Source organism: Nilaparvata lugens, chromosome X, assembly GCF_014356525.2.
Source record: "Nilaparvata lugens isolate BPH chromosome X, ASM1435652v1, whole genome shotgun sequence".
Classification (NCBI taxonomy): domain Eukaryota; kingdom Metazoa; phylum Arthropoda; class Insecta; order Hemiptera; family Delphacidae; genus Nilaparvata; species Nilaparvata lugens.
In genome coordinates, this window is record NC_052518.1 from 88239652 (window position 1) to 88252013 (window position 12362).

General features: G+C 35.5%; 1 protein-coding gene across 5 annotated transcripts in view; it reads left to right on the top strand.

Moving 5' to 3' along the window:
• The first annotated feature begins 1336 nt into the window (after nucleotides 1-1336).
• LOC111044351 (uncharacterized protein F09G8.5) overlaps nucleotides 1337-12362 on the top strand; it is a 66815-nt gene continuing 55789 nt past the window's right edge. For 2 of the 5 annotated variants that reach the window (XM_022329469.2, XM_022329470.2), the window contains exon 1: nucleotides 1338-1700. In XM_022329469.2, coding sequence (XP_022185161.1) covers nucleotides 1621-1700 — 80 coding nt within the window. In that variant the 5' untranslated portion in view covers nucleotides 1338-1620. Of the gene's footprint in view, nucleotides 1701-12362 lie in introns of all 5 variants that reach the window. The other 3 variants (XM_039441825.1, XM_039441826.1, XM_039441824.1) reach the window with 2 other exon arrangements.

Here is a 12362-nt window from a genome sequence, read left to right on the forward strand (position 1 = left end):
CTCATTCATCTCCAATGAAAGTGAGATTGGCGATTTTATCAAGAAGAATGAGGAGGAGTTGATGGAGTCAGAAGAAAAAGATTTTGAAACTCCTTTAAAAATAGGAAGATGGGTCTTGGTCAAATTTCCCACAAAAATAACAGTGAAGTTCAGGATGGAGATATTGTGGTTTTCTTGCCTGACCCGGAGATGGGAAGAAGAGGTGGAATGACTTTCCCTCTATCTTTTATAGGATTTAATGTAGGTATTTTAGAAAAAAATCTTGTTTTTTAAAAATATTTTTGTGCTAAATAATTATTTTTCATCGAAATGCAATATTTTTATACTTTTAATTATTAATTTTGTAATTTTTCTCATATTAAAAAAAATTATGATTGTGTATATTAAAGATATAGGGTTATTTGTAGCCTGTTAATATTGTTCAATAATTTTTAATATTTTGTTGCCTGTTATTTTTCGATTTTTCAACTTATATCAACTCATATTTTAAAATATCATTACTTTTTATATTGAAGATTATAACTTTAACTCAATGAATTTCCAGCTTTTATTATTGCTATTTTCCCTTCAATTCAAACAGTTTGTCATTTTTACAATTATTGACCCAAGGTACAATGAACGCATTGTACCTTGGGTCATTTGACTTTTTTTGTTTTTTTATTACAAAATGTCTTCAAAAATTCTGTTTTCCATGTAAAAATTTGCAGAAAATCATAACAAACTTGACAGTAATTTCAGATGGGTAATATCATAACAACTTAGTAAACCACTCTACTTCAAAGAAAAGCGGCCCAAGGTACACGACTTTCCCTATTCCATATTATTGATATACCTCCAGCACGAATATTATTAATTGAGATGTTTTGTTCCAATTATTGTTTTAATAGGTCTTATCCAGCACGAATATTATTAATTGAAATGTTTTGTTCCATTATTGTTTTAATAGGTCTTATAGTTTAGGCAACATCTAATATTACAGAGAAGTAGAAAACAGCATGGGTGTTTTGAATCTCGCGCCATAATTTTGTCATTCGTATCGTCTACTGAGATGATAGACGTGAAGTAGACGCTCAGTTGTACTGAGAAATCAATTAGAGTTGGAACAACTACAAAGGAAATGTCTTGGAATCGTCAAAGTAGCTTTAATATTCTTGGAAAATTTTATTCTCCTTATTTATTAATTATTCGAGCTACTGTATTGAGAATTGAGTGATATTACTTTTGTACGATTGTGTGGACGAATATGTGGCACTCTACCATTTACTTTTCATTGTGCACCTCTTCTTCGACGAGAATCAAGAGAAAGTTTCTGGTCACCATGCTCATGCGCTGCATCTGTCATACCTGGTCAGTCAATCGTATGATAGTGATTGTTTCATTATTCTGCGATGTGGTGCATTACTGAAACCAGTCCACTTGTTTAGAAAAACTACTCTACTTTTTCGGTGGGCGAGAAACCTCCCCAAACTCTGATAATAGAATATTTTCGTGAGTTATTCAATACAAACATGACGGAATATATTCCTATTTACTCGGGTTTCCATGTCATAGCCTAACTCAATTCAATTTCTAAAAAAAATCGTTTAGTGGTTAGAACGGTCTGCTGTGTTTTGGTTCAAAATGACGAAACTAACGGAAGAAATGATAATCGCCAAGACTAAGCAGTCAAATTTCGGTGCAATAAAGAAAATGAATTGCTGGTGAGTACTGTAGATATTTTATTGTAAAATTCGTATTGGAAATTGCAATTCTAACCTATATGTCAAGTTCTACCATAGAGTAAAGATACTGTTTAACCTAGATTATTTTTTGTCTCTGGTTCTAAACACAAATTAATATGACTTTCGGTAAATTGAATCTGCAACAATATTTCACATCAGAATTGAATCAGACATTCAGTCTTTGAATATAGTTCTAATGTATAGGTAGTGTGTAAGGTTTGAGGAATCAAGAATGTAAAAACTAACCTAAGGCTTTTCATCATAAAAATGGCTCATATTGCTCTGGGTTTGGAATGAAATATTGATATCTCCTTACTGCTTCCAACTCCGTACCCTGGGTTAGTCTATATTCTTGGATACTTACTTAGGCTACTTGATACTTGAGGTCGTTGCCAATGACTGGGGTTTCCAGATAGGCAGTGTCGGAATTCTCAATAAAATAACCACCTACATGGTCATTCACGCTGTGGAGGTGCTTGACTCCCAAAAAGAGGTTCACTGTAAAAATCCTGTAGTGACTACAGTGGCTTTTCCAGCAGTTTATTTTTCACTGTGGTATAGAACCAAGAGTCCCGTGTTTCCTGAATTTTTCTAGGAAGGCTGTTAAAAAATCTTATTGCCTGCGAAGGAAAGCTATTGTAGTTTCCCGCCAGTCGGCTCCGTGGCACCTTCAGTCTAGTGGCATGTCGCGTATTGTGGCTGTGTATATCAAACCTTTTTTGTAACTGCTCCAGGTTCCTCTTGATATACATCAGCGAGCACTATATTGACAGTACACCGTGAGTATCTCAAGATCCCTAAATAGTGATCCCTGATACGTTAACTGTTGAATATTTCTGCCCATAGGTTATTGCATTAGGACACCAAGCTGTGTTATTAGTCACCAGTGGGACACCAAGTGTCCGAGCGAGTCGTTCATTACACCAGATTTGGCGTCCGGCTGGTATCTCACTCAGGTTGCCATCCCAACCACTGTTGGAGTTAGTAGGAGAAATTATCAATGTACTCCAAAACCTTCACAGTAACTTCACATTAGTGGTGGAAAATCGGTCTCGGGGTAGTCAGTCTGAGCCAATAGCAATGAGCAACGGCGTTTTGCAGGGCGACCCCGCCAGTCCACTGCTCTTCGCTCTCTATACGTCAGGAATAGAAGCTTTTTTCAGAGAGAGAGGGTTACATGGCTTGTATATTGATGGGGACAACGATATTTTAATTTTACAGTACGCTGATGACATAGTTATATTGGCCGATAGTATTTCTGACGTAAGAAATAAATTAAAATGTTTGGATCAATATAGCTCTGAAGTAGGTCTAAAGGTAAAAATGCAAACAAAACGAAAATTCTAACTTTCCATAAAGGACGTAAAAGTCATAAAGCTAATTTTCTGCTAGGGGGTAATAAAATAGATATGTGTAGCCAGTATAATTATTTGGGAGCTATATTTCAATCATCTGGTGGGTTTTCTGAGATGTGTAGACGAGCAATAAATAGGGGGAAATCTGAATCAGCGGTGGCGATAGATGTTTTATCTAAAGTAAGGTCAGTGAAGTGGATAGATAAGATGAAGTTATTAGATACAGTTGTAATACCGTCATGTCTGTATGGCTCGGAGGTTTGGGGTTTGAATTGGGAAGAAGCAGTAGAGATAGCACAGTTGTTTTTCTTAAAACGCCTGCTTCTACTGCTTCGTTCAACGCCGAGTTGCTGTGTCAGGTTGGAAACAAATAGGCCAAAACTCAGGTTTCAAATATTTGAAAGATATTTATCATGGCTTGTGAAAATTGTGAACCTGAGAGAGTCACGGTTTCCATTTATTTGCTATCGCCTCCTTTTAAGAGTAAGTTTTAAAGGTAATTGGATAGAATATGTTCGTAAAGAATTAGAGTCTATCCAATTCGAAAATATTTTCACTGACGATGGAATTGATGCAATCAACTTAGTGAACAACAGGGATAGCATTCTTAGTAGTTATCTGAGATATGTAAAAGATGAGGACATACATCGTGCGTTTTTGTCCCAAAGATGCCCTCTCTATAAACTTATCAATCCTAACTTTGTAAGAGGAGAACAGCTAGATTTTGAACTTCCAATAAAATTAATCCGCTGTATATCACAATTGAGAACATCATCAGTGTCATCTACTTTCTTTTATATTGATGGAAAGAAGTATCAACTCAATGCCGAGGAAATCTGCCCCTCATGTAATTCTAGTATGGAGTCATTAGCGCATTTCCTCTTAAAGTGCTCCGCTTACCAAAGTTTTAGGTTGCTTATTTTGCCTTACACCAATAATGTTATTCAGGAAACAGATAAAATCATGATTCTCCTCTCTAATTTTCATAATGAAAAAATTGTAAACGTATATGAATATATCTTGAAAGTTCTGTCTAGGAGAAATGCAGAGTAGCTCTACTTTACCTGTCTAAAAGTGATTGCTATTGTTATTTGTGATATTTCTTATAATTAGTCATTTTTGCTCATTTTACTGTTTTCTATTGTTACTTTTTCATTGAAATTTGCATGTAATACTGTGATGATTGTCTGTATTTGATTTTTAAACATATTTTATCTATTGTTATGTATTATGTAGGCCTATCAACTCAACTCATTTGTATGGCGTTTGTCGAAACAAATAAAATGATTTATTATTATTATTTTATTAAGCAAGAAATTATATTTTTCAATAATTTCATAATGAATTTTCATAATTAAGATGAAATATTTTGTTAATGAAATATTAATTCTACATTGTTGAAAGACGATCTGGCAACAGAGCAAAGTGAGAAAGAGATAGCGCTATCGGCTTTTTTGAATTATAGACAAGGATAGCAATAGGCCTACCATTACTAATTAAACATTGCCATTATAACGTGGACCTCACTATACACCGTTGCACACTTGTTTGGGAATATTAATGATGGGAGAAGTTAGTTGAAGGTTAGGTTAGGGTTTATGTATCTGCTTTTAAATGGCATTATTCCGCAGTTTTGATAATTTTAGATAAAATATACTGTAATCACTGGATTTTCTGAAAGCAATAGGAACTTAACTTGACGAACTGAAAACGTGTACTGAAGTTTCTTCCACGGGCTGATTGTTGATATATCGATATCTTTATGGAGCGATTGTGACCCTCACAATGTAATATAGACTTAACATTATCGGTCAATTGGTACTGCCAGAATGTATGTAATTTCCTATTCATTTTTTTCTATTGTGTGGAAATATCGATGTAGCTTACAGTTCTCGAAGTGGGGTCACTTTGTACCAATTTTTGGGAGTTGTAATTTCAAATAGCTTGCAATTAATACTAGAGTTTGAAGAAATTACTATAATGAGGTCCACTTTATAATGGCAGTGGAGAAAGATAGGAGATCAACGTTGCCGATCCTCGTCTTGTCAATGCCTTCTATAGACGATAGCTGATGTAGGTTTATTGATGTAATATCAACTGTTCATTCTCATTTAAAATAATCAATTATATTTTATTAATCGAGAAATTATATTTTTCAATAATTTATTTATTAATGAATTTTCATAATTTATTAAGATGAAATATTTTGTTAATTAGCCTAAGTAATTATTAATTCTACATTGTTGAAAGACGATTTGGCAACAGAGCAAAGCGAGAAGGAGATAGCGCTATCCGCACACAAAAACACACACACACACACACCACACACACACACACACACACACACACACAAAAAAAAAAAACATAGTGGTGAGTTGAGTGTTGTCATAGGTGTCACGTCATTTCTATACGTTTCAAGGTCCCCTGAGTCCAAAAAACTGGTTTTTGGGTATTGGTCTGTATGTGTATGTGTGTGTGTGTGTGTGTATGAGTGTATGTGCGTCTGTGTACACGATATCTCATCTCCCAATTAAAGGAATGACTTGAAATTTGGAACTTAACCTAGCGCCGCAGTGCAGGATGGTTTCTCACAGCTTGGCGTTGTTGTCATTTGAGATGGGTGTCTGGCTTGGAAGTGTTTCGGCCGCATTGCAGGATGACTCTTAAGAGGCCTTAATGGTTGCCGGAAGATCAACAGCTGGGGTTTTTTCGTTATTTTTCGTGATAGAGAAATTCTGATTGCAGATTCGTTCTCAGCGACCCCAAGTTTAGCCTGAAGGCTCAGAATGTCATAAATGTTTTTAAATAATTAAAAATCATCATGAAAAGTCATTAATATGATTAACGGTTGCCGGAAGATCAACAGCTGGGTTTTTTCGTTATTTTTTGTGATAGAGAAATACTGATTGCAGATTCGTTCTCAGCGACCCCAAGTTTAGCCTGAAGGCTCAGAATGTCAACAATGTTTTTAAATAATTAAAAATCATCATGAAAGGTCATTAATATGGTAGTACACCATGTTTCTGGAAACCTTTTACTGGTGACTGGAGTTTTTATTGATTATAGGTAGCACAAAAATCAAAATAGCCGTGAGAAAGAAAACTGCTGATGAACGCGAATAAGACCATCACTCCATTGTTCTATTGTCTCGGCTGCTTGGCTGAGCCTGGCTGGAGGGATCAAATAACCGACTGGATTGATCTTTCGTCTGTCCACCAGGCGGAACTACGCCGACCATTGCTGGGTGGAAGATGTTACTGCGGCCGCTCGCATTCCCACCAACGCTGCTATTATTTGCTGTCTCAGCGCCTAGTCCGATTCAGCCAAGCATCCAGCCTGCACTGCGGAGCTAGGTTTACTGCGGCCGCTCGCATTCCCACCAACGCTGCTATTACTTGCTGTCTCAGCGCCTAGTCCGAGTCAGACAAGCATTCAGCCTGCACTGCGTAGCTAGGTTTAAGGTCCTTTCACTATAAGGATCCGACACGAACAATTTCGATCAAATGCAATTCAAGATGGCGGCTAGAATGGCGAAAATGTTGTCAAAAACGTTTTTTTTGTGATTTTCTTGGAAACGGCTCCAACGATTTTGATCAAATTCATACCTAAAATAGTCATCGATAAGCTCTATCAACTGCCACAAGTCCCATATCTGTAAAAATTCAGGAGCTCCGCCCCATCAATGCAGATAGATTCCCAATTATCAGGCTTCAGATACAATTGAAACAAAAAAAATCAAGTGGAGTAGATTGAGCATGAAAATCTCTACAATTAATGTTCAGTAACATTTTCACCTAAAATTGAAATTAAGCTTTAAATTCGAGAAAATGTGATTATTCAATTGCAAATTATTGTTGATATTGTTGATTCTATTGAATAATTCACTATGGAGAGATAGCAGACCTCATGTGTGTCTCCAGCGTTATTGCCCTGTCACCAGCTGGCTCAAATATTTGAATAGTAGACTTGAGATGCACGGGAACACTAGCGTCAGTGATCAATTTTCATAACGGCAAGGAAAGTTGTGTGAGTGCGCCACACCAGATTTTTATGTAAGCGATCGTTACGAAGGAGTACATACCCATCAAGTTCCACAAGCCTATTTGAAACGTCAGGTTTCAGCCAAGACTCCGATACCAAGACAACGTCACTATCCTGGCCTCCGAATACATGCCTGAATTCGTCAATGTGACAGAGGAGGGATTGTGCATTCACATGAGCAATCTTCAGTCGGCCGGGAAATGGAGTGACCGCCCGCCTAAGCAGCTCACCGGTGCTCAGTGCGGCAGCATCGTTATACTGCTGTGTCATTCAAGTTGTAGAATAGATTGGGCATTGATGACGCAGAGAACAAGAAGAAGGCAAAAACTAGGCAGCTTAAAAGATTCAAGTTTAAAAAAGACAAACCTACCACATTCACACCATCACATATACAACATAACAACATTATAATACACACACACACCCACACACCTGATAATTTATAGTTTTAATGTTTATTTTGAACCAAAATTTTATAAAAATTGTACACGTGAAATCCTAACCTTATCTTGGACTTTGTCACCTATAAATTTGGAAGAAAAATAGCACAAGGACTGCCTTATTATTTTATTACATTAGTGTTATTTGCATTGTAAATAAATAAAAATAAAAATATTGAAAGAATAATACAAAACTGGAATGCATGCAATGATTTGAGATTGAGAATATCAAATATCTCCATAACTATTGTGAATGAAAGAAAAGGGGAAAAAAGAGTTGTCTGACTCAATATTAGAAGAAAGGAAGTTTCTCAGCTATATAAATGCTCAATTTACTACCATTTCTAATTGAATGAGATTTATCACAACAAAAGAAAATTAATAGTGGATTGGTAGCAGCCATTAATATGAAGAACAAAAGTTTTGAGGGAAGATGCAGTAAAACAAAATAATTATAATGATAAAATTAGAGAAAAAATAATGTTGGAATAGAGAGAAAAAGTGTTAGGACAGAATAATTAATGTTACTTTATGAATTATAAAACGATTCTGAAATAGTGTAGTTGATTAGAAAAATATAGAACAAAACTGAGATAATGAACTGCATGCTGAGAAAAAATAATAATACAAAAAAATGAGCGGTTAATCGTTTTGATTGTTACACAGAAAAGAACGAGAACATGATTTGAAAAAGGAGAAGAAATAACGATATTGTTATCATGTACTCTTGCTGTGAAGATAAACCCTACATATCAGGAAAAATTAGAACAGAGAATGGAGGGAGCAGATAAGAGAGACGTAATCAAGATAACGGGATGCGATGGACAACTAGATGACAATTTAGATGCTACTCTTCATTCACACACAGAGATAATCATGCAATGTAGACATCAAAATTATTTATGAATTTGACTGAATGGCAATGTTTTGTTGAAGGAGATGTAAGACTGACTCAGATTTTATCCATCCAGCCAATTAAAGATGAATGGTAACTTAAAAGTTAAAAATTAATTATCTTCAATCAGTCAAATTGAAATCCTAAAGTGAACTGAATTTACTGTGGTAATCGACTGGAAAAGCAATAAACTCTTGAATATAATATTAACTGCAATAATAACTATTAATTAACTGAAATGATTAACAATATACGCAAATAAATAATATGTATAAGATAGAAAACTGTTCTTTTAAATGATTTTCCTTGCATTCTTAGTTAATATTTAGTCCAAGGTGACATGCTTATCAGAATAGATACAATCAGTGCTCATTGCTCACTGGAATGAATTCTGTCACCCTCGCGCCACATCACTCTGCCGACGATCGTCCACGCATTCCTGATGCCCACTCTAGCTGCCACCTCGCGGAAGTGAGCATGTCGTCGTCTCGTGAGGTCCTCTCTTATAGTGATATCAGAACCCTTGAGCTGCCTCCTCGCCGATAACACCGAGCGCCGGGTCTGGTAGCTCACGAATTTCACGATAACAGCTCGTGGTCTCGCCTGAGTCGCTCCAGTACCAGGAAGACGTCCCACTCTGTGGCAGCGGTCGATCTGCGCTGCATCCACCGCGATTTTCAATCTGTCACTACACAGCTTGGTGACAATCTCGGTGACATTTTCTTCATTCACCTCCGGAATGCCAAATATTCGTACATTATTGCGACGTTGGTATTGTTCTTGAGAGTCCAACTTAAGCTCATACAATTCGGTACGAGATGCTACCTTTTTTGTAATGTCGCGTATTTCAGCCTCCAATGAATCGATTTTTTTCTCCATTTTCAATCTCAAAGACACTTGGTACTTTTGTCTTCACAATTTCTTCAGAGTAAAACTCTCCTTGAATAGGCTCACCTCTATAGTCTTCCAATTCATATGTTACAGGTACTGTGGGACGTACACATGTTACTGTGAACAGCTCATTCGTCCAATTGGCTAGATATCTCTTGTCAAAAGTCTTTTTATACTTGCTTATTCTTACCTTGTCACCAGACACAATATCCTGATGAGGACCTGGATAGAACCTACCTTTACACTCTGCATTCTTCTTCTGCAACTCTTCTCGATAGGCTTGATGCTGTTTACCGAGTTGGTCGAGTAGCACTTTCTCATGCTTCTTCTGCACATCTACTGGTCGCATACCTATTGTTCGATGAATCTTGGCATTATACTCTTTGAGAAGTGAGGTTAGAATGTCTGTCCAATGATAGGTTCCTCGCTCAGTGAACTTGATCCACATCAACTGTTTAAGTGTTCTGTTGAAGCGTTCCACTATAGATGCCTTCTTATCTGATCTAGTTGAGTAATGATTCACATTATACTGTTTCACAAGTTGTTGGAATTTTGTATTGAACCACTCTTTACCATCATCGGTCTGTAGATTTTTCATTGGATGTTTTTCGAATATAGGATGCATAGCCCCAACAATGTCATTGGCTGACTTATTCCTAATTGGGATAGCAAATGCAAGCTTACTGAGACAATTTATGATTGTAATAATGTACTTGTAACCTTTGTTCTGTCGAGCATACGGTATCATCTCAACAAGGACAGCCTGATAGAGGTCATCAATACCTTTGACTGTAACCTTTCTTGTCGGGGAAATTCCAACGACCTTGTCTGTGCAGAAGATGCAAAAGACTAGATAAAATAAATATTTCACTTGAGCCCAGCATTCCAATGAGTTCTACTCTGTTACGCAGGAAAAGAATAGCAATGATGGTTTTAGGAATGAATTAGATCCATAGGAATGGATCATATGGCAGTGTTAACATTTTTATTGCCAGACTTAATAATGATAACCTATTCTTCTTCTGCTTAACAGATCGAAAATTCAAGTAAAGCAGGGCTTCAAGGTGATAAACAAAATTTCTGCTTAGGCAGTGCAACATCTGTTGGGGATAAGTCACATGAGTTTTTAAATGTTCTGTGTAATGTGGTCGAAGTTAACAATATAAGGGAGAGAAAACAATTTTTTGAAAGTATATGTGATTCAATTATCCATCTTATGTATATAAATTATTTAATTTTTAGGCGATTGCAATTTTTGAATACTATATTCATTCAAATTTTCCTCATTTGTGAACATTATTTGTCCAATATTCAAACAGAATACATTTTTATCAGCAACTCTAGTTCCTAAGCTAAATTCATATAACTCAGAAGGATAGAAGGATTTAAGGTTAGATTCACGTTTCAATGTCAGTGGAAATATTAGGACGGCACAGTTGGCAAGTTTCTTTCCACCACCTTCTACAGTAGATAGCTGTGATTCAAGTCATCCCGGTTTATCTGATATAATATTAATTGTCCATTGTTGTCACTAATGATCAATTATATCTCAAAAAATATTTTATTCACCAGGAAAGTACACATTTTATTGATTTAATAATACGTTTTCATAATTGAGATTGAATATTCTGAAAGTTCACTATATTAATTCTTCTTAGCCTAAAAACAATTTGGTTACGGTGTGGAGTTGGTAAAGTATAGAGCTATCAATCTGCTTTGTCTGTTGAAGAACAAGGATAGCAAACCACTGCTAATCAGGTGCTGACTTTAAAACGTGAATCTCTGTATAGAAGAGGTAACTACCTACTGGTGTCAGACCTTAGCGCCATCGAATCGAAAACCACTCAAACGACTAATTATGATCCAAAATACACAATAAAAAACATACAATGAAGCTCAATAGATTCACCATCAACCTTTTTTACTTTTAACTGCAAGTAGTCAGTAAGAATACATGCAGGTAATACGAGCTAAGGATGTGGCCTCTTGATATAACATCACTAATGGCGTTGCAGCAAAAATTAACTTTTTTGTTGAAGATAATGCAATTTTAAAATGCAATGAAAATGCCTTTCCTGTAGTTGAAATATCATATAATAATGTTACAAAGGTGGGTGACCTTGCTCTGTGCTCTGTGAGTGGGTTTGTATGTGTTTTAATCAATAAATAGTTACGTAGGCAGAGTCTATCCTTCTTCAAATGCTTTATATTGTGAGGGAAATAAATAATAAGCCAGTCTATATCTTTTTTGACAAAATATTAATTTCGAATTTTTTTATGGGACCAACTTCTTGTGAATAAACATTAAATTTTATTATCATTTGTGTTGAAACCAAATAGTATGCTATTTGGTAACAAAACAAAATTTGTTTCGTCTGGTTACGAATCAAACATTTACCAGGCCAAGTCACAACAGTAGGAAAACTCACACCACTTTACAGCAGTTCAAATGTTTATAGAGAAAGAGTATTGTAATATTTATATTTTTAATTAATTTATTAGAGTAGTTAATGTAATGACACGGAAATCCCCAATACACACAAATGGGAAATTACAAAAATATTTTGTATTATGTATTTTTCCTTGTAGGTTTATTTTATGAAATTTAAATTTTAAGAGTTTATATTTATTTGCAGGTAAATTTATAATAATTGTAGCTTGCAAGATTTTTTTATTTGGTAGTCCACAAGAGTACAAAGAACATTGTACAAAATACATTTCTGAAAAGTAGATTTCGAGCTACAGAAAGTGAAAATTCTTGCTAGCAATTCGAAGATCTATCTTGCAAGAGAAAATACATTAATAATGTTATGTTATAAAATTGAGTGCCCAGTATTCTTTACCAAAACAAACATTTCGTGGTGTTTTAAAATAATCAACGTTTCCTGTGGTGATTAATAATTGGCTCACTTGCAATAAATTTATTGATGCTTGGAAAAATAATTACCGTCACTCCCTTACTTTGAAGTTCACATGGCTATCTACACGGGGATGGCTATGATACTTTCATAGAAGAACA